The following is a 22,995-nucleotide window of genomic DNA, read 5'->3' on the forward strand; positions in this document are numbered from 1 at the left end:
TTGGACTGCTGTATAATTGTAGTGAGACAGGGGCATTAAGTAACCACTGTGTTCTTTAAACTCTAAAAGACAGTCATAATCAACATCCCTGTTAGTATGGTGACTGTGGAGACAAAATAATATTTTATTAAAAGATATTGGTGTCAGATTTTTGAAGTTTTTTTTTTTTTACCAAAGACTTGTATTTATCAACAATGTAATTAGAGTTTTAAGCCAATCAAAAGTAAGGGATTTGGACTTCAGGAAGCTAGACTTTGTCAGAATATGTCCGTCACTGAAATGCTATAAATGACAACTATGAGGTTGTGTTGAACAATGAGAGGGGATAGAGAGGATATATTAAACCTGTACCACAGAATTAAATCTAAGTAAGCCTTAGTGTGAAACTTTCTTGAATCTACAAAAAAGTAGGAAAAATATATGCTGGTTATAAACAGGGTGCTTTGAAAGAAAAGTGTAAAGGGCAATACTTAGGAAGTATAAGAAAATACAGAAAGAGAAGGAACTGTTCCTGTTAAAATAAAAAGTAACACTGAATAAGAACAGAGGCCCAAGTAGTGTAACAGACAGACAGCTGCATAAAAGGGTGAGAAAGAATTTTTCATAGATATACAACAAAGACTAAAGTAAACAGTTCTGCTAAAATAAGGTATTTTACTTCCTTCTTTGTTACCCAAGACCCAAATGTGGCTACTTATCTTTATTCTCTCCAGAAGGAAGCAGTGGGAGACAGTAGGTGTTCAAGACTGGACTACTGCAGATTCCACACGGAGTCAAGTTTGCTGCAAATAGCACCTTGCCTGTGGAATAAATCTACACGGGTTATTCAGCAGATGCTTTCCTGATGATATGTACAGAAGTGTATGTGCAGAACACTGACAGTGAACTTTCCTTATGTTTCACAAAACTGGGGTTAGACAGTTTAAAATCCAACACATCTTCATTTGTTAAGGGCCTTGAATGAAGGCTCTAAGTTTTCACTGCCCTTGCCTTATGCTCTTAGCATGATCAGCGAAATATAATCCTGAATATAAAGCCAGAAATATACTGATCTTCTAGAATCTTGAACAACATAACCCCATAGCTGTACTTATCACCCATAAAATTATCTAGTGATCCCTTAAAAGCAAACAGAGATGCACACTCTAAGTTGAGTAGTATCTTGCTCATAACTTATGCAGATGCTTTATTGTAAAGCAATCTTTTTAACCTGTTTATATCTAGCTCAGCAGTTAAGCCACCCAAGTAGTATTGACTTCGTGGGCAATGTACATTGATTCAAAAAGAATTGGGTCCACCAGTGCATTAAAAAACAAACCAACACTGATCAGCATTCACTTAGGATCCTATACAACATCAAGTAAAACAAGAGATTTGTTAACCTCTCTGAACACCTTAAATTTTGTAAATCTATTCTTTAATTTGTGAAAAACCTTAAACCTTCTGTTTGTATAAGGCTATATCAATGGATTAAGTACAAAAAGCTGCAATATCCTCTAATACTGGAAGACTTGTGTCACATAAAGTGGCTCACCTATCTATGTGGATCATCCTGATGTGTCATGTTATGTTATGTTATTCAAGCAAAATACCTTCCCAACTATCAAAGTCTACCAGCAACAGTATCCACTCTAATTCATTTTACTATCAAAGTTCACGCTTTCCAAAATGTGGGATAAGGGTATTACATTTATTTAGACTGAACATGGGAATGTTTTTTCAGATCAACACAAATGCATACAGGTCTAACCTCTCTTCCTCCCACAATACATATGCATCCATAGCAAGGGGTAATGATGCTTGACACCTCACATACATCTGTGAAAGCTCTCACTCACAGTTTGTTGTTCACTTTTATCTCTATAAAGAAAACAGCAAACAGTTAAAGATCCAACACTAAGATATACAGTATTTTACTGGTCATAGGCTCTATAGCCAACAGCAATCCCCTCACTGTGACACTGTTCTGTGAAACAGGAATCTAAATCAAAACTGATTTATCAATAAAACATTAACCAGTTCAGAGAATGCCATTTAATTTAGAAAGCAGTACCTTTCCTTTATAGGCATATGCAAATCTTTATCTAGGACTACCAGTCTTCCATTTCTTTCTGTAATAAATTCACAATGGATCCATTAAAATAAACTGAATCCCAACCCAAGGAACACAAACCTGTCAGTCTGAACAAACGGATAACCTAACAAACTGCACACAACAAACAAATCCTTGCCCAACATGAAGTGCTTTGCCCCCCCCCCCCCCCCCACACACACACACAGACACTTCCTTAAATATACTAACTCCATGGTAACATGAGGAAGTGGACAACATAGTATTACCAACAACTATGGCCTCACAATCAAGTCATTTAAAAGGAAACACTGTTTTGGAAAGGTATCATCAGGAAAACTGGTTGACCAGTTAGACAGGGACCACTTGCATGATAATAATCCATGACTGATCAGAATTTCTAGCATTTTTTTTAGAGTATGTACGGTCTAGAGCGTCTTCTGCGTGGAGACATGCGTGAATGGGCATACCTTCTTTGAAGGTTGTGCATCAGGGCTGGTAACTCGGCATGTAAAAATCAACTACCAATCATTAGCGGACCGGAGTTTCGCTGTGGCGACCCCTAACCGGGAGAAGCCGAAAGACTCAACTCAACATGTACAATCAACTAGTGGGTAGGCAACTAAATCCTAAATAATTTCCCTCTAGTAAACAGGAGGCTCTACTGCCTTTTTGTGCATTTTTGTGAAATAAACATCCTAAAGTAAACAGTGGAAAAAAGGTAAATACCTACATCTGAAAAAACCTCCATCTACACTTTGTAAAAAGGAACCAACAAAAGCTGTTGCAACATTCCCAGCATGTACACATCTTCTAGTAATCTGTTTAAAAGTACTGTAAGAAAACTGGTGGTGGTTTGGTTAATTATCCAGAGAAGAACTAACCCTCTCCTTTCACAAACAGGAGCCATTGCTGCTTCTGTCCACATTTCCAAGACATAACCATCATTCAGTAATCTGTTAAAATAAAGTAAGTCAACTGAAAATTTTACTTTTATTTGGTATAAGAAAGCAACATTTTGAGGTCCCAAAGTGGTAGTCTTTTTGAACTCCATTCTCCTCCCTTTTTTGCAATTTCTAAATGGTTCCTTAGACTTTCAGAAAGTACACTGAATATATATAGTATATTAAACTAATGAAATTAATAACTTATACATCATTTGTCTGATGCAATTGAAAGAAAAAAAGCTTCATTATCGTCTCTGTTACATGGCTTATGCTTGACATCTTAGTAAGCCGACTTAAAAATGTTTGTGTTTTGTGTAGTCAAGATTTAGTATTTGATTTTTTCCCCTTACAAATTGAGCATTGTCTTCTTTTTTGCTGTAAGGTTCGCTGACATAATAAATCCAAAGGAGTTTGTTGTGAAACAGGTATATAAAATCACCCACTACAACTAACTTATGTGGTACAGCCTTTAAATCCACACTAATGGCAGCAATTTAATGTAGGAGGGGCAAAGGCCCTTAGGAATACCTGTGTGCTGCTGCCTTGTATAACAGCAAACACCTACTGCCCCCAAATATGCTTTAGACTTACCAGTTGCTGAGCAAAGATACAATTGTTGGCACCCCAAGATGTAAACTAACTTGCCCCCAGCCCACTGCCTTCCACTGTTATCACAATAATAGAAAACTTGGCCAAGATTATTGCTGCACACAAACACATCCATAGTCAAAACTCTAATCCCTCCTGGAAAACACTGCGTGTAATATAGCAATAACCCACGCCTGGGTGTGGGTAATGCGGGATTTACCCACGGTTGGCGTGGTTTGGTCCCAAGGGCAAAGCCCAAGGGACCAAACAAAGACAACCGTGGGTAAATCCCGCATTACCCAAACCCAGAAGTGGGTTATTGCTATTATACTATGACATTATTTAAGAAAAGAAATAATTACTTTTCTTAAATAATGGCATTGTATAATGCCTGTTTGCTGCCCTTCCGCAGCTGTCTGGTATCCGCGGCAGTTCTGATGTACTGCGCATGCCTACACAGTACATCAGAGCTGTGGCCAAAAGCAACGGAGAAAGCAAGATCTCCATTGTTTTTTACTGTTTCGCTATGTTAAATGGGTTCCGTTGCTTATTTTAAAGCTGTCTCGCTATGTTAAACCCATTTAACATAGCGAGACAGGTTTAAAAAAAAAAAGCAAAGGAGAAAGCAAGATCTCCATTGCTTTTTACACACTGTGCCGTTATGTTAAAGGAGTTTAACATAGTGAGACAGCTTTAAAAAAAGCAACGGAGATCTCCGTTGCTTTTTTTAAACCTGTGTCGCTATGTTAAACTCTTTTAACATAGCGAGACAGTGTTTTAAAAGAGACTTATACTAATGGAAAAAGTCCGGGCGACCGGACCTTTTTCCATTAGTGTAAGTCGATTTACAACGTGCACGCTGGCCAATCAGCATGCACGTTTTGGAATATTAATGGGGGGGTCATGTTATAATACCTCTTAAGTACCAACACCCCCTTCATTGTATTTGCTGTAAAGCTGCCATCATGAAGATCACTCCAACACACAAAGAACACAATTTCTCTTTACCTTTAAAGTAAACAGATAGTTAAGCAGCAGCATGAAACCAATGGCATGGCAGAAGCCAATAGACAAATTACACCAGCTCAAAGCACTCATCCTTAGACTAATAAATAAACCATCAGCTATCAGCATGACAAGAGTAGCGTGGCAGAAGCCAACAGACAAATTACACCAGTTCAAAGCACCCATCCTTAAACTAATAAATTAACTGTCAGCCACAAGTGTTTAAAATCAAATAATAGAACTCTTTACTCTAAATAAACACAAAATAAGCAACGCACTTCATAAAAAAACAAGATATACATAACTAAATGATATACAGAGGAGCTCAAATAGGTTCTCTGGATGTATAACAAGTAGCTAAAACATTCTCTATTTTCTTATTTACCTCTAACTAATCAGCCCAAATAGCAGTAGCATAATTTCTCAGACAATGAAGCCTCCTGCATGAGCGGCAGCCAGGAATGCGGCTCACTTGCACAGTTCAGAAATAAGGCAGTACATAAACTGGCTAAACAAGCACAGGCAGAATTACCTGTTTAGTTAAAATATGGCAATGTTTTTCCTGTTTCAACAGTCTATTAACTCACAAAGGAAGGCAGTGTCCCAATATGGCAAACCATTCTTTGAGCAGAAGGCACTGCAAATAAGTGCAAATTTGCAAATCCAGATTTAGTTTCAGTTTCTAAAAGTTCTAATATACATTCTACATGTTGCAAGATTTACTAGAGTTTTTCTTCTTTTATAGTCTTTAAAAAAAATCACACAAGTAAGCATAGTTGTAAAGCCATATTTAGTTTCAGTATCTATCAGCTCTGGTACACAGTCTACATTCCGCAAGATTTACTGGATTTTTATTATTGTTATACAGCCTTTAAAAAAATCACAATAATATAGCTTCCTATGTGATTTACTGAAAGGCTTTTGCAAGCTTCACTCAGTCTCGGATATTTGCCTCCTAAAGGCAAGCATTTTCTTTAGTTTAGCACCATTTTTAAACATCTGTTCCCACTTTGTAGGCCTCAAGCAATTTTTAATGCTATACCATCAAAGAAGAACCTTCGAAGTTCAGATACATTTTAGGTTACACTACCCGGTCCTCTGTCTTGAAGACCATCTGTATTTGCATTACAGATACTACTCCAGTACCAGCCTGATATGTTATATGACTGTAATCCCAAACTACATCTAAGACGTTTACCATCTTCCCCACTGGCTCTGTTTAACTACTTCACAGGATTGTGATCTATAACTATTGTGCATTTTCCAATAGATAGCTTGGTCTCTTCAAAAGCTTTATCCCTACCTATCTCCAAGCATTTCTTCTCCATACTTCTACAATTCTTTACCCTTCCTGGTTTACAGCTATAGTATACTACTGGATATTCTGAAGAAATCTGGTTTACAGCTCTCAGTCTGTCCTTTCAAATGTTTTCCTTCACAATAAACCCCTGGTTATAACCAGAGCTAGAGAGTACAGACGGTCCACTCAAGGTCTACAAGAGAGATTATAGAAAGTTTGATCATATAATGGTATCCAGATAAAAAAATAAAATAAAATAGGCAAGATAGTTTTTTTTTCAAGAAAGGGGGTAAGGTCTGTGAGAGAAGTGGTTATGGTAATATAGTAAAAGGTAAAGTTTTCAGTAATACCATAATAGCCCAAAGAACGTCATTGCCTGCTTTGTGAAAACAGGTGAAGGCCATGTCTGGATAATGTCTAGTTTGACAAGCTCTGGCCACATTGTCACCAGCCATCAGATGGCCAAGATAGGCAGGAATGGGAGAAGTAACTTAACATCTGTTCGTTTTAATAGTGCTCTTTTTAATCTGTTCAGCAAGTCCCTGATTTAGTGTGGATTACCATCAGGATCAACTAAAGATTGAAATAACATATGTCAGCTAAAGCATAATCTGTATTTCCTGCTAGGATGCACTCTGTCAGCCTCCAGAAAGTTACAGGGCCATTCTTCATATCGAATGGCATTTTGGTGAGTTCGTATTACCCAAATGGGGCAAACAAATGCTAACCTCTTGCATAATGTGGGTGGCAAGGGAACCACCCAGTAACTTTTACTCAGGTATACAGTGGTCAAATACTTAGCCCCAATCATCTGCTCTAAAGCCCTGTTTGTACTTGGTGTGGGATACACAACTGCATCTTCCAACAGGCTACAGAAAACCTAATGCTACTCTCCATTTTTTATTAAAGTAACACTGGTGAAATCCTGGTCCTGCTGGATTCTTGGATTACCGCCCAGATTTGACATCTCTTGCAGTTCCTCCCACATAAATTGCTTAGCTTACTCAGGCACCTGTAAGGAACCTGCTTGATTAGCAGCTGGGTTCTTGTGTCTACATGGTATGCTACAAGTTGTGTACATTTCTGATTAGCAGGCAACAAATCATGGCCCCAAACTCTTGCTGCACTGCTCAAATTTACTTAACATGAGCAGGGGACAGCTGCCATGATGGACAGAGGGCATCAGTTTGAGCTGCACTGAGAAGATCTACCACCAGCACCCCTTCAGACTTCTGTTGTAGCCCATTGTAAGTACTAAGTATTAGTGTCTATTTTAGTAGGTCTCCATCTTTTGTCATGGTAGAATTTGTTTTTCCTGCCTCTTGCCTTGCAATTTCACCACATACCAGACATCAACTGCCTTTCTCTTGACAGTGGAATGACCCTCTCATGTTGCTTGCAACTTGTAACAGGAAAAAGTACCATTACCTTTTATCCGAGTGTATCTCTCAGGTCCTCAATGTCCATGCCTAATATACATTTTGTTGCTGTTCTGCTTGTGATAGGTGCTTCAGAGTCAAATACATGAGCTCCCTATGCTTAGTCCTAACACTCAACATATACCCCAAAATGGACTCCATGAAGAAATCATATCTGCCCTCCCACTCATCACAAATTCATTTTGGGACCCCTCACCCTGTGACAACAGAGTGCTCCAATAGCAAAAATGCTGTAGATTCTAGGGGCACTTCTTTGCATGTAAAGAACAGACAGGGTAGTCTAGCAGCTGACACAGAGGACAAAGGCTATAAGCTGTTACATGAGCTGCTTCCTGGGGTCGAGGGTTCAATCCACCTCAGCCTCCATTTGCATTATTATGTGACTATGAGTAATCCACTTAACCGGACAGCATTCCCAGGCTGGTTCTGAAAAAAGTCCATGAAGATCACTGCTCTACCCTAGTTAAAAAATATATTTAAAAAATTAATTTCTGTTTAAACTGCAGCAAGGTCGTAAGAGTAGAATTAAACCTCCCCACTGACCCATATGTTTGGGGATGGTAGGTAATCATTTTTAACTGTTACACCCCACAGCTCTTCCATAACCATGTTAGCCTCTCTGTCCATCAGTATTTTCTAGAGGAAAAACATTCTGCTGAAAATTTCTAAACAGAGCATGAAAATCCATTATAGAGTCAAGCAAATTACACTTGCAACATTACTAGCTAGCATGACTATCTGCAGAACCAAATTCTAGATTTATGGTTATGCATCAGTTCAGAAGTGTCTTTATCAACAGTTTTGACTTTGTGAGACTACTACTTTAAGAGTTGTGTTTTCCAAAATTTTATACTTGCTTATTCTGAGAAAGTTTTTTTTTTTTTTTAAGATAATAATTCACTTGTGTTTTTTTATCTTTTTTATGTATATGTTCAGTTTCTTGAAAATGTCAGTGCCCTGCAGGAACACGAATAAGTTCAAAATGACCCATTTTGTTACACAGACTTCCAGCATTCACGAGTACCACCCTCACCTCATTTTATGTTTGCTTATAACTATCTCAGGCACACAGAAAATGTGTGTGGGGGAGCGTTGTATTTTCAGTACTTTAGTACATCTACTGAATGGATTCACTTTAGTTGTTTGAAGAATGACAGCATGAGTACTGCCAAGAGGACCAGTTTAGCTAGCTACTGCTCTGAACTGTAATGCAGGTTAGGAACTCGCACTTCTACTTCTATGTAGCCAGACACTAAATCCCACAACTACATAGCAGTGATCAGTGCTTGGGATAGAATAAAGGTACTGATGGACAACGGCAAGAAAATACTGCAGTCAAACAGCCAGACTGTTAGAAATCTAGTACTGTAGCTCAGAAAAGACTACGGAAATGATGTGAAAGATGACTACTGCGGTGGTGGTGTTGCGGTAGCGTTGTCGCCTCACAGTAAGATGTTGTCCTGTTCGATTCTCAGCTAAAGCGTCTTCTGTGTGGAGACATGCGTGAATGGGCGTACCTTCATTGAAGATTGTACGTCAGGGCTGGCAACTCGGTACGTAAAAATCTACTGCCAATCATTAGCGGACCGGAGTTCCGCTGTGGTGACCCCTAACCGGGAAAAAGTCGAAAAGATACAACAAATGTGAAAGATGACTAGGCGCTTTGTAGGAAAGGATAGTGAAAAGCAAGGTACTAAATGGACTAGGTGCTTTATAGTTAAGGATCGTGAAAAGAAAGGTACTAAATGGATACTTTCCTTAGTACTGACAAAGGAAGGGATGGGACACGTATTAGAACCACCTAGGGATAGCTGTCATATATAACAGTCAACCTGCAGGCATTGAAGATATGTACAAAGGCTCTTGAAAAGTAGGCACATCAAGCAAAAACATCTGGACACATAATTAGCAAATAATTTGAATATAAATGCCACAACTCTTCCTACTTCATGTACAATTATGGGGATACTATACAAACACAAGTTTAACAAACTGGTGAGAAAAACATAAGCATAGTATTAACACAGCAGTATAAAATCTGATGGTTTTAATAAAATATACTCAAAAAATCTGCCTCACAAAGTCATTCATTTATGTTCTGAAGAGGGGAGATGTACAGTGTGCGTCCTCTTTCTGTAAATTATTGGTACAATCCAGTCTGCTAGTCATGTAGTCTGGCTTCCTGTGTAAGAAATGGCTTTAAAATCATATGATGGGTGGTGATACTGAGAAAATCATATGAAGGGATAAATCAAGCCTGAAAATAGATACAGATCTCCAAAATAAGTACATCATGCATAAGGATAAATTAAGACTGAAAATAGGCGAGTACCTCCAAAATAGATACAGTTGAGAGGTATACTGCTACATATGGCAGAGAATCTTACTCCTCTGACAAGAGGAAGGAGTCCCGAATGAAAATGGGAAACAATGCACAAAGCAATGTGATCTGAAATTCACTTTTTTTTGCCCCTCCCCTCCCCAGCATGCCCTCCACCTGAGCATAACCTGCTCTAGGTAAGCCTCCATTGCTCCTTTCTACATCAGTGTTTCTTGTAGTCACACCCTCCCAAAGCTGGTGCTGCTCCATCAGTGGGTTGGGAAAGGGTGATGGATCTGAGGAAAACAGCAGATGTTAGCATGATGCTGTGAGATTTTTTGTATGACCTAACTGGATGAAGATACTGATGTCACGTACATCATCATACACGGTGTCAGATAGCTTTAGCAACCCCCATGTCAAATTTTTAATGGCAATCTGTCGCACTATTACCACACTTCCACTATCACTGGAGCATGTCAGATCACAGATCCTCTTGGAGCAAGCCACTAACAAATATCCACTCTTTTCCACTTCCCTGCCAGGCTGCTCCACAAACTGAGCCACCAGCCAAACTTGCACTGTCTGGGTCACAGTCAGCACTACATCCTCTAAACTGTGGGAGCAGAGAGGTTCACAGCTGAATTCTTAAAGCACTGACAGGAGAACTGGTTATAGCTCTGGCCAACCTTTTTAACAAATCATAGGAAGGCATGTTTCTTGGTAAGCAGAAGGATCGTACCTGACTTTCCTTCACAATGGTAACATCAAGTCAGAAGATGGAAATGACTACATAAACTCAGGTGTACAGAAATAATGGAAACTACTGAAACCTCCGTGTAACCTCAGCTGTAAGGAAAGGATGGAAATTACTAACCCCTCTGTGTGACCTCAGCTGTAGGGAAGTGATGGAATCTACTGACCCTCTGTGTGACCTCAGCTATAGGGAAATGATGGAAACTACCAACCTTTCTGTGTGACCTTAGCTATACAGTAATGATGGAAACTACCAACCTTTTTGTGTGATATCAGCTATATGAAAAAGATGGAATCAATGCTGAAGGAAAGAATTTTAAAACACCTGAAGCCTATGCAGCAGAGCACCCACAGCAGTACAGATTCACCGAAGGAAGGTCAAGCCAAACAACTTCCTTACCTGGGTAACAATGGCATTAGATAGGGAAGGGCTAGTAAGTGTGGTCTTCTTAAGAGTTTAGCAAAACTAATGATGTGGTACACATAAATGGTAACAAAGCAAATCAGAAAAGCTTGGAGTAGGTCCTAGGAGCGTGTCAAGGATACTACATAAATGATAACAGAACAAATAGGTTTTTAGGTGGGGTTAGGTTGGTAAAAGAAAAAAAAAATGTGGGCCAGGCAATGGGATATAGAGGTCAGTCACAATAAATGAAGCTGAAAAGGTTGCCATATGGAATACCTGGACATATACTTTTCAATGCATTTATAAATTACCTGTCAGAAGGCCTGGAAAAAATAAAGTTTACAAACACTGATGATAATATGACAGCATAAAGAAGATCGCAGACTTTGTCATACTGGAGAAATTGTACAAAACATTGTAGATTAAATGTATTTTTTAAAAAAAAAGATATGGGCTGATCCAAAAAGAATCCATAGCAGAGATTACTCAGAGCAATACCCTATAAATTACAATACAAACACTGCAGACTACATATTATAAGTGGGAAAACATACATCCAGAGAACTGGGACAATGTGCATGAAAGGTAAACAAGAACAATTTAAAACATGCTAATGGCAAAACATACTGCTATTAAATGTAAAAAAAAGAAAGAAAAAGCAACATAATTCACCTTGGAAGATTTATTTATTTATTTTACATTTGTTGACCGGGATAGACCGACTGGATACATGTCCATTTTCACTGGAGGCCTGGGGACAAGGTTGCCAGACGTCCCTATTTGGGCGGGTCTGTCCCAAGATCAGCAGCCTGATCCCGAGTCCCGCCCTGCCGGTTTAAATCCTGGCCTGCATTAAACATGAGAAGCTCCGTGCTTAGTGCAGAGCTACTGTTCGTTAATGTGGAACTCTGTTCCGCATTCAAGACCTTTTGGTCTTCACTTGCCGTGAAAGACCTTTTTTTTTGTCCCTACCTGGCTGGTGGGAAGTCGGGCAACCCTGCCTGGGGAGAAAAGCTCCAAGATAATAATACACATTGAACAGTAGTAAATGCTAGTTTCAAGCAGATTACAGTCATAAGCAATACCAGCATTTAGCACATATAGTAGTTATTATAAAACACGTTACAAAACATAACAATATTTTCAAAGTTAAACATACATAGCATTACATTAGGTTTAAGACACACTGAGCAGCAGTTATACAACTGACCCTTCCTGAAATGGAGTGGTAGAAAAAATTTAGAAGTAGTTGAAGGTAAGGCACCTAAGAAATAGAGAGGTCAGAAGATGGGAAAGAAGGATTATAATCAGGAGTAAAAGAGGTGAGCTACTTGGATACAGTCCCATTAGGTGACCCAAAATTGTGCAAACAATATGAGAAGACAGTAAGGATGATGAATGAAATACTGCAATGTCTCATCAGAAACACCACTAGCAGAAACTGAAGCTTGATGGACAGCTGGTACATATTTCATCTATAGTGCTGTAAGCAATTCTGGCAACTTCATCAGTATAATTTACCCATACAGAAAAGAGGCAATTCAGAGTCATGATCTGCATCATATGCCATATAAAAACAGAAAATATAATAGAACATGTAACTTAAAACAAATGGCAAAACATGATTTTTTTTTATAAAAATTCAAAGATATCATACTGAGCAAAACAGATATGTTAAAGCATACCTACTACCTTTGTACCCTTGCTTAGCTATAGTAATAAAACACAGTGACAACGAGCAAATGTATAGTAAATCTCAAACTGTAATAAACCCAACAGAAAAGGAGTACACTACTTAGAGCAGATGTCTGTTTTCTGGGTGAACCTTAAAAAGAAAAATGCAAATACAGCTGTCACACTGCAATAATAGCACTCTAACCTGTAACCTACACATTATCTGCTCATTTCTGAATAATCTGATTAAATAAAAAATAAAAACAAATGAGCCATAAAGTCTACATTACAGCAGTGTTTATTTCCTAGACAGACATCTATAAAAATGTGCCTTTGGTCCGTTTTAACAACAGATCTACAGCCTTGTGTTTAAAATATTGCAAAACAGCCATCATTTAAAAACATGCTTCCCTCAGAATCTACAATAAAGACAGAGTAGAATATGTAGCCAGATAAACCAGTTCCCAGGGTAGGTGTCTGTGTGATGAAACAGAAATCCCCTCCCCCAACAACTCAGTATAAAGGGAATGCAGCTATAAATGTGAATTAATAACATTCCTTACCTCCAGCTTCATTGTTCTCTGTTTCAATGTCACTCGCTAACACCACAGAAAATATACTGGCTTTCAGGAGGGAAAAAGTCAAATTACAAACATTTCTAAGACTCCTTTCTACTTCAGTACCAAAGTTTTATTAAAGATCGTAGTATGAACACATTTCCTGTTCAACACCATAATGTGTCCCCAGCACACACTAGGAATAGCTGAAAATGTTTAGAATAAGAAGCATGTTAGAAGAAGAAGACTGCAGAACTGACAGTATTTTTTTTTTGTTAATTATCAAGGGGTCATTTTATTTTTTTATATAACATTTGCTGGCATGGTGTACTATGTCAAACAAAATGTACTTATTTTCTTCATCCTTTATTTACTGCAATTTTTAATGGGGTTAGCAAAGCTGCAGTTACAATAACGAACACACACACACACACACACACACACACACACACACATAAGATACAGATGAATTTGAAGAATTCTTTCAACTCCTGGCTATATTTAGGTGCTGTGAGCTGTACACAAATTTATTGTAGGTTTTAAATATGCAAATCATGTTGTCAAGTTCTTAATCTTAACACTGAAACATTTAATCAGTCCCCAAATAGTAATAAAATACTGTGTATGATTCCTTTGAAATAACTATCTTCCAAACTGAAAGAAAGTGTAAGATCCTGTTTAGCAGTACTTCTAACGGAATAATGTGCTTGTCATAATTATTCAGACTATCCTTCATTGTATTAGTTAATATCATAGCTCTCAACCCCTTAGCACAAAAAAATCTGGACAAAGCCAAAAGTAATAGGTTCATAGGTTCATAGCTAGGTACTAGGCTATCTGCCCGAGGGCATTTATAAGCCTAGCCAGAGTGTGTCGGCTTTCGCCGCCCCATTGATTAATTAACTGATCCTCTGTCAAGCAGAGCCAATGAAGTGATCCCAGGGGTGTATTTTCTGTTACCCATCCACTCGTCAAGGTTTCTCTTGAAGAGTGTTAGTGAGGGGCTCTGCCTGATGTAATTTGGAATTTTGTTCCAAAGCATGGGGAGTCACTGTGATAGGAATCTATCCCTCCAGTACGTTCTATTTATTGTTGTGGCGAGGTTTAGCTCACTAGAGCACGTGGCTCGTAGTGACTTGGATGTCTTTAGGTGGAGCATGTCCATCAATTCTAAGTTGGACATGGCTTTGTAAGTCAGGCAGAGATCACCTCTGAGTAAGCGATATGCCACTGAGAACAGCCGGAGTTTTTTCAGTTGGGCTGCATAGGACATATGTTTGAGGCCAGTAATCCTCTTGGTGAGGTACTTTTGTGGTCTTTCCAGCTGTTGGAAGTGTCTTGTGAGGTACATCCCAAATGGGGCATTGTACTCTATGATGGGTCTAATGAGTGACGAGTAGAGGGGCACTATAACCTCTTTATTTCTAGATGCGAGCCCTTTAGTAATTAGATGGGCCACATAGAAGGATTTCCTAACTACTTTGGCAATATGATTGTCAAAGGAGAGATTACTATCTATCTGGGTCCCCAGATCTCTTATTACCTCTTCTGTATTAAGGGGGCTGCCACCTGTGTGGTAATTCGTGGGTGTTTTGTTTTTCCCAAACTGGATGACTATGCATTTTTTGGCATTTAGCTTGAGGCCATGACTTTGACACCAGGTGTCCATCTCAGTAAGGCCCTTTTGGAGGATGTCCCTGTCAGCCAGAGAGTCAATTATGGCTCCCAGTTTGCAATCATCGGCAAACTTGGTTAGCCATAGTCCTCCTGTGTTTGCCTGTACTTCTGAGAAGTATATGCCGAACAGTAGGGGTCCCAGGACCGAGCCTTGTGGGAAACCACTTGTGACTGGTTTAGAGTCGGACCTGGAGTCCGCTATTCTTACCGTGTAAGTTCTGTCTGTAAGCCAGTTGGCAACCCATCTCGTGACGTAGGGGTTTATGTTCAGGCTGGTGAGTTTTTCTGTAATACCCAAGTGGGTAATGGTGTTGAAAGCCTCGGCGAGGTCAAGGTAGGCTGTGTGAACCACCTTTTCCTCATCTATGGCCTTGATGACTGTCTCAAAGAAGTCAACCAGGTTTAGTAGGCATGATCTGCCCTTAACAAAGCCAAACTGGGTTGGGTCAAGTGTTTGGAGGTTCCCAATATCTTTGTTAATGAGTTCCATGATGATGCGCTCCATAGCCTTGCAGACCAGGCTAGTCAGGCTTATGGGGCGATAGTTACCACTGTCAGTTGTGGCCCTTCCTCTGTGGAGAGTAATAACTGTTGCTGTGTGCCATTCTATGGGCACATAGCCTGTGGAGAGGCTGAGGTTGAACAATGTGTTTAGGTGGGGGGTTAGTTTGTTCTGTAGTTCGTGCAAGACGCAGCCTGGGACACCATCTGGTCCCATTGACGCTGTGTTTTTGGCTTTTGAAAGGGCTGTTTTCACCTGTGCATCTGTGATTTTTGGGACACTACACTTTTCTGGTATTGTTGTGGGCCCTTTTGATGGTGAGAGGGGAGTGAAGTTTGCACTGAATCTATCTGCCAGGATGTTGGCAATATCAGTAGGTTCAGTATATTTTCTGCTATTTTGCACTACTTCAGTGCATATCTGCAAGTTGCTACTTAGATTCTTAACATAGCTAAAGAAGGCTTTGTGGTTATCTTTTGAATCCTTGGCTATTTTTCTTTCGAAGTTAGCCCTGGATGATTTCATGAAGGACCTTAGTTTCTTACTGATACTGATCATGGATGTCTTTCCTTCTTGGGATTTGCTTCTTTTCTGAACTAGTTTCCTCCTTCTATTGTATAGAGCCTGTTTATTGCAGGGGTCCATCAAACTGGTTTCCTTCTCCTAGAGGAATGAGTCTTGGTTTTGCTAGGGATGGCACAATCCATGCATCCTTGTAGGTACTCATAGAGTGCATTTGTAAAGGTTTCTGCATCTTGGGCAGCGTTATCCTTTAGCGTGGGGGCTGTGAAACTTACCTCTTCTGTCTTAAGTAAGGTGAAGTTTGCTTTAGAAAAGTTTTTTTACTGTGGTTTCCTTAGTTGGGGGTGGTGGTGGAGTGTGGACATCCAAAGTGATTAGTTTATGGTCTGATCTAACCAGTGATGGGTTGACCTCCGGTGTGGAACATCTGTCACCCATGTTGGTGATGACCAAGTCCAATATGTTTTCACCTCTGGTAGGGGAGTTTACCAGCTGATCCAGGGCATTTGAGTTGATGAATTCCAGGAAGCTCTGGGCCTGGGAATTTGTACTCGAGTAGTTTTCCCAGTGAATGGTAGGGTAATTGAAATCGCCCAATATCAGGGTGTTCGGTAGGACCTTCATGTTTTCCAGTTTCTCCAGAAAGGTGGACTGGTAGTCCTGGGTCATGGAGGGTGATCAGTAGCAGGCCACAATTTGCATTGCAGATTTGCCTGATGTTAGTTGCACATGGATGATCTCGGAGGTATCATGCTGTGCCACTAACCTGGAGGTGTTGGTATCCTTGATGAATATGGATACACCCCCTCCTTTTGTGTTTTGGTCTGTGTTCTGTGGCCAAAACGTGTGGTATGAGTTCTAGCCCGGTAGTGCTGGGGTGCTCTCTGGAGCCTTGAACCAGGTTTCAGTTACTGCACAGATGTCGATGTTCTCGATACTGAGGAGTGCTTCGAGTCTGTGCATTTTGAGATTTAAACTCCTGTCGTTGAGTAGCATAACCCTCATTTTTTTGTTAATTGTGCTGTTTACGGAGGTGGGTTTGACTTTTGAGCCTTGCCTAAAAAAGTCACTATGGGGGCAGCAAGAGCCTTGGCCAGTATTCTAAAGCCTAGGGGTGACAGGTGCAAGCTGTCTCTTGTGAAGCAACACGGCTTGTCGAGCATGTTGTCCCAGGCTGACAGACACTGGATCCCCTTTGAATGACACAAGAAGCTTAGCCAATTGTTGAAAACTGATAATTTTTTCTTTATACTGAGGTATCATTCTTGGTGAGGGCAGGATGCTACTCAGGATCAGGGTCATACCAGCCTGGGCTACATGATCAGAGAGCTCTTCCATGTCTCTTTTCATGTAGTCCAGGGAGGTACATCTCAGGTCATTTACACCAACATGAACAATGACAGAGTCATATTTGTACTTGTTCTGGAGTGACCTGAGTGCTTGTGTTATGTGGCGGATTCTGGCTCCCAACAGGCAGCTAACAGTAACTTTCTGCTTGTCCAGCCTAGTGAGTGGGACATCATTGTGCCTGACTATAGAGTCACCTATTACTAGTGTGTTAGGTATGTTATTTTGCCTTAAGGGCTGTGATTGTGCGGCACACTGATTTTGTGTTTTATGTGTTGTCTGGTTTGTGACGGGAAGTGCAGGTTGTTTGGGTGTCTGCTTTGGAGGTCTCTGACGCTTTTGCAGATTTTTATTTAGAGCTTCTGAGTATGATTTTGTGTATTTATGTGTATTTTTTGCCAGTGCTGTTTTAGTAGGTCTGTGTGTGGCTGGAGTTGTGGTGCAAGTGTTAACCTTCTCTTCTTGACTATCTGTTCCAGTCTTGGGTAGAGACAGCTTAGCTTCCAGTTTGGCTGTATAATTGCATCTCTCGCATATGTTAGTGTTTTGTGGTAGGAGGAGAGGGTTGTTTGCGTACATGAGGCAGTTGTAACATTGCCTCAGGATACCCAGATTCAACAGCTGGACTGGAGAGTGTTAGATTTTATTAATATTAGTCTGAAATTAATTATGTTGTAAATATGCTGAAAAAAAAGAAAAAGGCTTGAAGCAGAAAAAGTAGTAGTATGTGATCAGCAGATCAGCAGTCCATGGCTGGGAAAATGAAAAGAAATCTGCTGAATGGACATTTTCCCTTTACAGACTTAAAAAGGAATGTATGCAAAAAAAAAAAAAAATCTGCTTTTTTAAGAATGGACATTTTTTCTTACAGACTTAAAAAGGAATGTGTATGCAAGAAAAAAAAAAAAAAAATTTAAAATGAAAATATGGACAAACACACTGTGACAATGTGTTTCCTCAAAAATGGACAACAGGACATTGTTACAGGATATTCACACTGTCAGAAAAGCTGGTCTCTAGAGACATTGTTAAACACAAGAAGCTTAGTATTATTTCTACAGACATAAATTCAAAAAAATATTAACAGGAGGACTAAAACTGTATATGAAAAGCTATAATCTTAGTTATGTTAGTTATAGTATGAGGAGGGCAATTGTCCTTCTAGGATAATAAATATCTCTCATCAGAATACCAACAATATAAAAAATGTAGTTAAAGTAAATACTAAAGCTTTTTAGCTTAGAGGTTTTTGGTTATTATAAAGTATATTTTGTTACGTATCTCTTATCTAGTGTTAGCTAGTAAAATTATAGAAGTAAGTTTAAGTTATTGTATCTGTTCAGTTTCTGTATGCATGAATGTTATTATAAAACAAAATTTTTAATTTGCATGAAGAATCCAGCCAAGAAGCCATATGTACTCATCACACAATCTGTGTTCAAGCTCTGTACATGCCCCAGCATGAATTAATTTTTTAATGGCCAGCCAAGAAACAGAAGAGAATCCAGCCAGCAAGAACCTACAATCTGCAAACACACCAAATCCATGATAATAAGCTTAAGGCAGCTCCATGTAATTTTTTAAGCGTGTAAGCCAGCCATTTGCCTATGTCAGTTTTAAGCAGAAGTATTGTAAGTTTATGCAGCTTAAAGAAATTCTTCAAGAAAAGGTGAATGTCCACTAGCACTAGTAGTCATTGCCTGTCTCAAGTGACTCTGAAAAAATTTCCAGCCATCTGCAATAACAGCTTGATCACCTGTTTTCTTGCTAACTGGTAACTTTTTTTTGTGTCAATATATTTAGTGTGGGATGATGTAAAACAGTTATTCTATTCTCTAAGAGTTATATTATCTTAAGTCAGTGTATATGTATACATAGTTTGTTGTGTATTCCCTAGACAGTTTGTATATATTACTAGATAGTATATATATTATATATAATGCAGGCAAAAAAAACCAAAGTAAAATAGTAAATTGCTATGTACAGCACATTAGTAAATGTAATGTATTATAAACCTATTAGGGCAGGTAGGTAGGCATTATAATGTACAATGTATTACAATATTCTGACTGGTAGAAAAAAGAAAAAATGTGAATATGTGAAATGTTTATTGTGTGCTTCAACAATGTATTATTTTTTTGTTATATGCCATAAAAATAATATTGCATCATATTACTAAAAAAAGACTACCAAAGACAGATCTGTTTCATGATAAGAATTAACTAAGGGGTAAATTGTCGATTACATTCTGATGTTGAACAACAGTTATGTGTAGTCACAACCATTTACTGTCAGAACCCCTAGTGGATTTTACTACAAACCTATTGTATTATATGCTAAAGACAGAAACAGACAAAAACAACACACAAGACAAGTTATACATCTTATAAAAGTTACATACAGTTTTACAATTCAAGTAGAAAACAAGCAGGAAGTAAAGAAGAAACAAAAAATAGGGAAAAGAAACATAAAAACACAGAAATAACATAACAGAAAAGGAAGAAGGAAATAAAATAAAGAAACTGAGACTGACAACTTGGGGCCTGCTGTTACAATATGTTTATGTGTTGAAATAAATTTATATTATAATATTATGTGGTTAAAATGTTTAAATATTTGAACATGGTTGGTAGAAATGTTGATCTGGGTAGAACATAAAAAAATGTTTTACTTTCATTCAGTTAGCAAAGACGCTTATCAGTACTACAGTAAATTAAAGCATATAAGGTAATGCCATTCATATAGTGTTAAAAAGTAAAAAAAGGTAAGTGGTATAAATTTAAAGTCAAATAGATGAGTAAAAATGTAAAGTGACATACATGTACAAAACAGTGAAAGATATACATATACACATATAGACATACATGTATAAATTTATACAAGAGAGTACATCTTGTACATCTAAATATAAATAACAGCATCTATACACAAAATACAAATATATATATAATAAATAATATAAATATAAATAATAATATTTTTTCGCAATTTGTTTATTTTTATATTTATAATATTACATTTGTTTTTTAAAGTTTTTAAATTTAAAAATAAAAAGACAAAAATATCAAATAGTTATTTAAATAAAATAATTGGTAGACAGTTAAATAGTTAAATAAATAAAAAAAAAAAAAAATAATAAAAATCTAAATAAGGAAAAATATAAAAAAAATAATATAAATAAGAATATAAATTGTAAGAAAAAAAACAAATGAAATTAACTATAGTTTATAAATATAAAATTAATAATAAAAATATAAAATTAGATGAATAATGAATAGTTACAATAACTGAAAGAAAAAAGAGATAAACAAGATTGATTTTTTTCTAAAGCATCATTGTTATTAAACATAATTTTTAAAAAATGTTTACAGGCAACACTTTTGGTAATTAATATAAAATGTCACAATTGTAGATGTCACTTATAATCTGTTTCTGTTTGCAATAAAGGACTATTAGAAAATGATAAACTGGATTAAACCTGACAGGATAAGATATTTTACAAGTTGTTAATAGCTATCAATAAATGGTATTTATTTGTTTGTTTTTAAATTGTTGTATTTACCTACCCACTAAAAAAAAAAGTATACAAAGAAATGGTAAAAAAAAAGAGATGGCTTAATTAAATTTATTACACAAAAAGAGAAAAAAGAAAAATAAAAAAATTGAATATTATTCATTTAATTTTTTATGTTTTGGCAAAAAAAAAACAGTAATATAAAAAAAAAAAAATTCTAATTCTTCTGAGTATGTATGTAATAACAAAACATATGGACATATTCCACTAGATATAGTTATCCACTAGATATTAGAGACAAAATTCAGTACAAATGAAATTAATGTCTAGTAATGAATATGTGTGTGAAAAAATATTTAAAAAAACAATGGGTCCAGGATACCTACCTAGATTGATTGAATAATAATAATAAACAGTCTGTGTATATACATACACACACTGTACATACATCAAATAAGTTCAAAACTAATTTGTCAAGTGTTGTATTAATGGTGTGACAATGTGTTTCCTCAAAAATATGTTTTTCTGCATGGAAAATATGCTTGCTTATCATGCACAAGAACACAGATGTTCTTATACAAAGAAATAAATAAATAAATAGGGACAATGTGTTTCCTGTTTTTTGCATTTTTTTGCATGGACAACAACAGGATATTCACATCACAGGATATTCACACTGTCAGAAAAGCTGGTCTCTTACAAGACATTGTAAAAGTAGGCTAGTATTGTTTCTACAAAATAGAAAATAAATTCTCCAAAATAGAATAAAAAGAGGACTAAAAAACTATGATAAGAGCTTTATGTTAGAGGTATGGTTAGAGGTATGGTAAGAAGTCATAAATCATATCTAAATCATCTCATCTTATATGATGAGTAGCTAAAGCAGGAAGTAAGTTTAAGCTGCAGCGCTTAAGCTGCAACGTTATTTAAAAAAGTTGTTTGTTACTGCTCTCTAAAGTTGATGCTGCAAAAGTATATTCTCATCAGTGGTATATCTGCAAGTTTCTGTATGCAAGACTGTGAATGCAAATATAACCAGCAAATTGAATTTGAATTTAATCAGAGCAGAAATCAGCCATGTCTTAAGAACAAGAAACATTCAAACACCAAAGCACAGCAAAGCCCCATGTAAGAGAGTGCACCTGAAGTTGCCCTTTGGTTGTGCCTGAATAGTAGGGTGAGCTGCTTAGTCGCTTGGTTGGTGAGGGGTGAATAAAGAGCCTTGCCCTGCTGGGCAATCAGTGTCAGGGTATATTAGTGCTTGCTATTAGGTCTGAGAAAGTGCTGGGCTGTAAGATGCTTTTTGAGTGCTTAGGCTGAGTTAGACTAGTTTCAAGGGAAAAACTGAAAAGGAGACAGTGTTAGTGAAGCCAGGAAAAATTCAACCATAGCTAACCAACACTGCCCGGTGCGCAAAACCATGCAAACGTGGTTTTCATAGTAGGGAAATGAACGAGATAGAAATTAGCCCAAAATGGCCAATAAACTACTAACGTCTGGGCAGGAACCGCTCCTCCAGGGACAGATAGGTTGCTCAAAGCTCCCCTCTCTTACAGGTGAACAGAGAAACTTCCTTCTATCCAAGTAAGAGAAACTAGTATCACAGCCCTGAATTCAGCACTAGCCTGAAAACTAGACTATACTAGCTTAGAAAGGCGGGAACAAGGAATTTTTTTTGTTTTTTTTTTAAAGATAAGGCAAAAACAGTAACAAATACACTTAAAACAGCTTTAAATGACTACAAACAATCAGAAAAGGCTGTCACACTTTAGTGTGTAGCCTACAACAGTTAAACAAATTATTTAAACAAAAAAACAACTTTTTAAAAGTGCAGGCAGTCAAATAAGTACAATATGTGAAAAAAAACCAAGCTTTTAAATCACAATAATCGCTGGAAAATCTGCGTTTAGGCGGAAAACAGTTAAGTACAGCAAGAAAGTACAGAAAACTGATACTTAATCACTCCAAAGTCTCTCTTCTAAGCTAGAAGGCTTGTATCAGTTTAAGGCTTTCTATGCTACCCAATAGGTTAGTTACAGAAAAGATGGGAAACAAGCGCAGATGTGGTCTTTTAAACCAGAAAGTTGAAAGAGATGGACAAACTGTCCAAATGGTCAAAAAACTACAATTTCTGGGCCAAGAACCTCTCCTCTCATGGTAGACAGACTACCTAGTGCTTACTCCTTAATGGGGATACAAAGCCCCCAAAATAAGGAAACATTTTAAATATTGCTCCTATAAACATAGAACATTGCCAGAATAAAAGGTCTTGTGTTACCATGCATTTTCTGAAGAATATGAAGTCTGAAATCAAACATCCATCATTATTTTGTGAATACCTCAATGATTTGCCACAAGAAATCTAGAAAA

General features: G+C 37.6%; 1 protein-coding gene across 1 annotated transcript in view; it reads right to left on the reverse strand.

Annotated features, from left to right (window-relative positions):
- Positions 1-13,244, reverse strand: part of LOC122797126 (zinc finger protein 25-like) — a 139,525-nt gene extending 126,281 nt beyond the window's left edge. The window contains exon 1 of the mRNA XM_044065923.1: positions 13,070-13,244. Within this exon, the coding sequence (XP_043921858.1) occupies positions 13,070-13,081 (12 nt within the window). The 5' untranslated portion in view covers positions 13,082-13,244. The remainder of the gene's footprint in view (positions 1-13,069) is intronic.
- Between the last annotated feature and the right edge of the window lie 9,751 nt (positions 13,245-22,995).

Source organism: Protopterus annectens, chromosome 3.part0 (assembly GCF_019279795.1).
Source record: "Protopterus annectens isolate FY-2018-M chromosome 3.part0, PAN1.0, whole genome shotgun sequence".
Taxonomy (NCBI): domain Eukaryota; kingdom Metazoa; phylum Chordata; order Ceratodontiformes; family Protopteridae; genus Protopterus; species Protopterus annectens.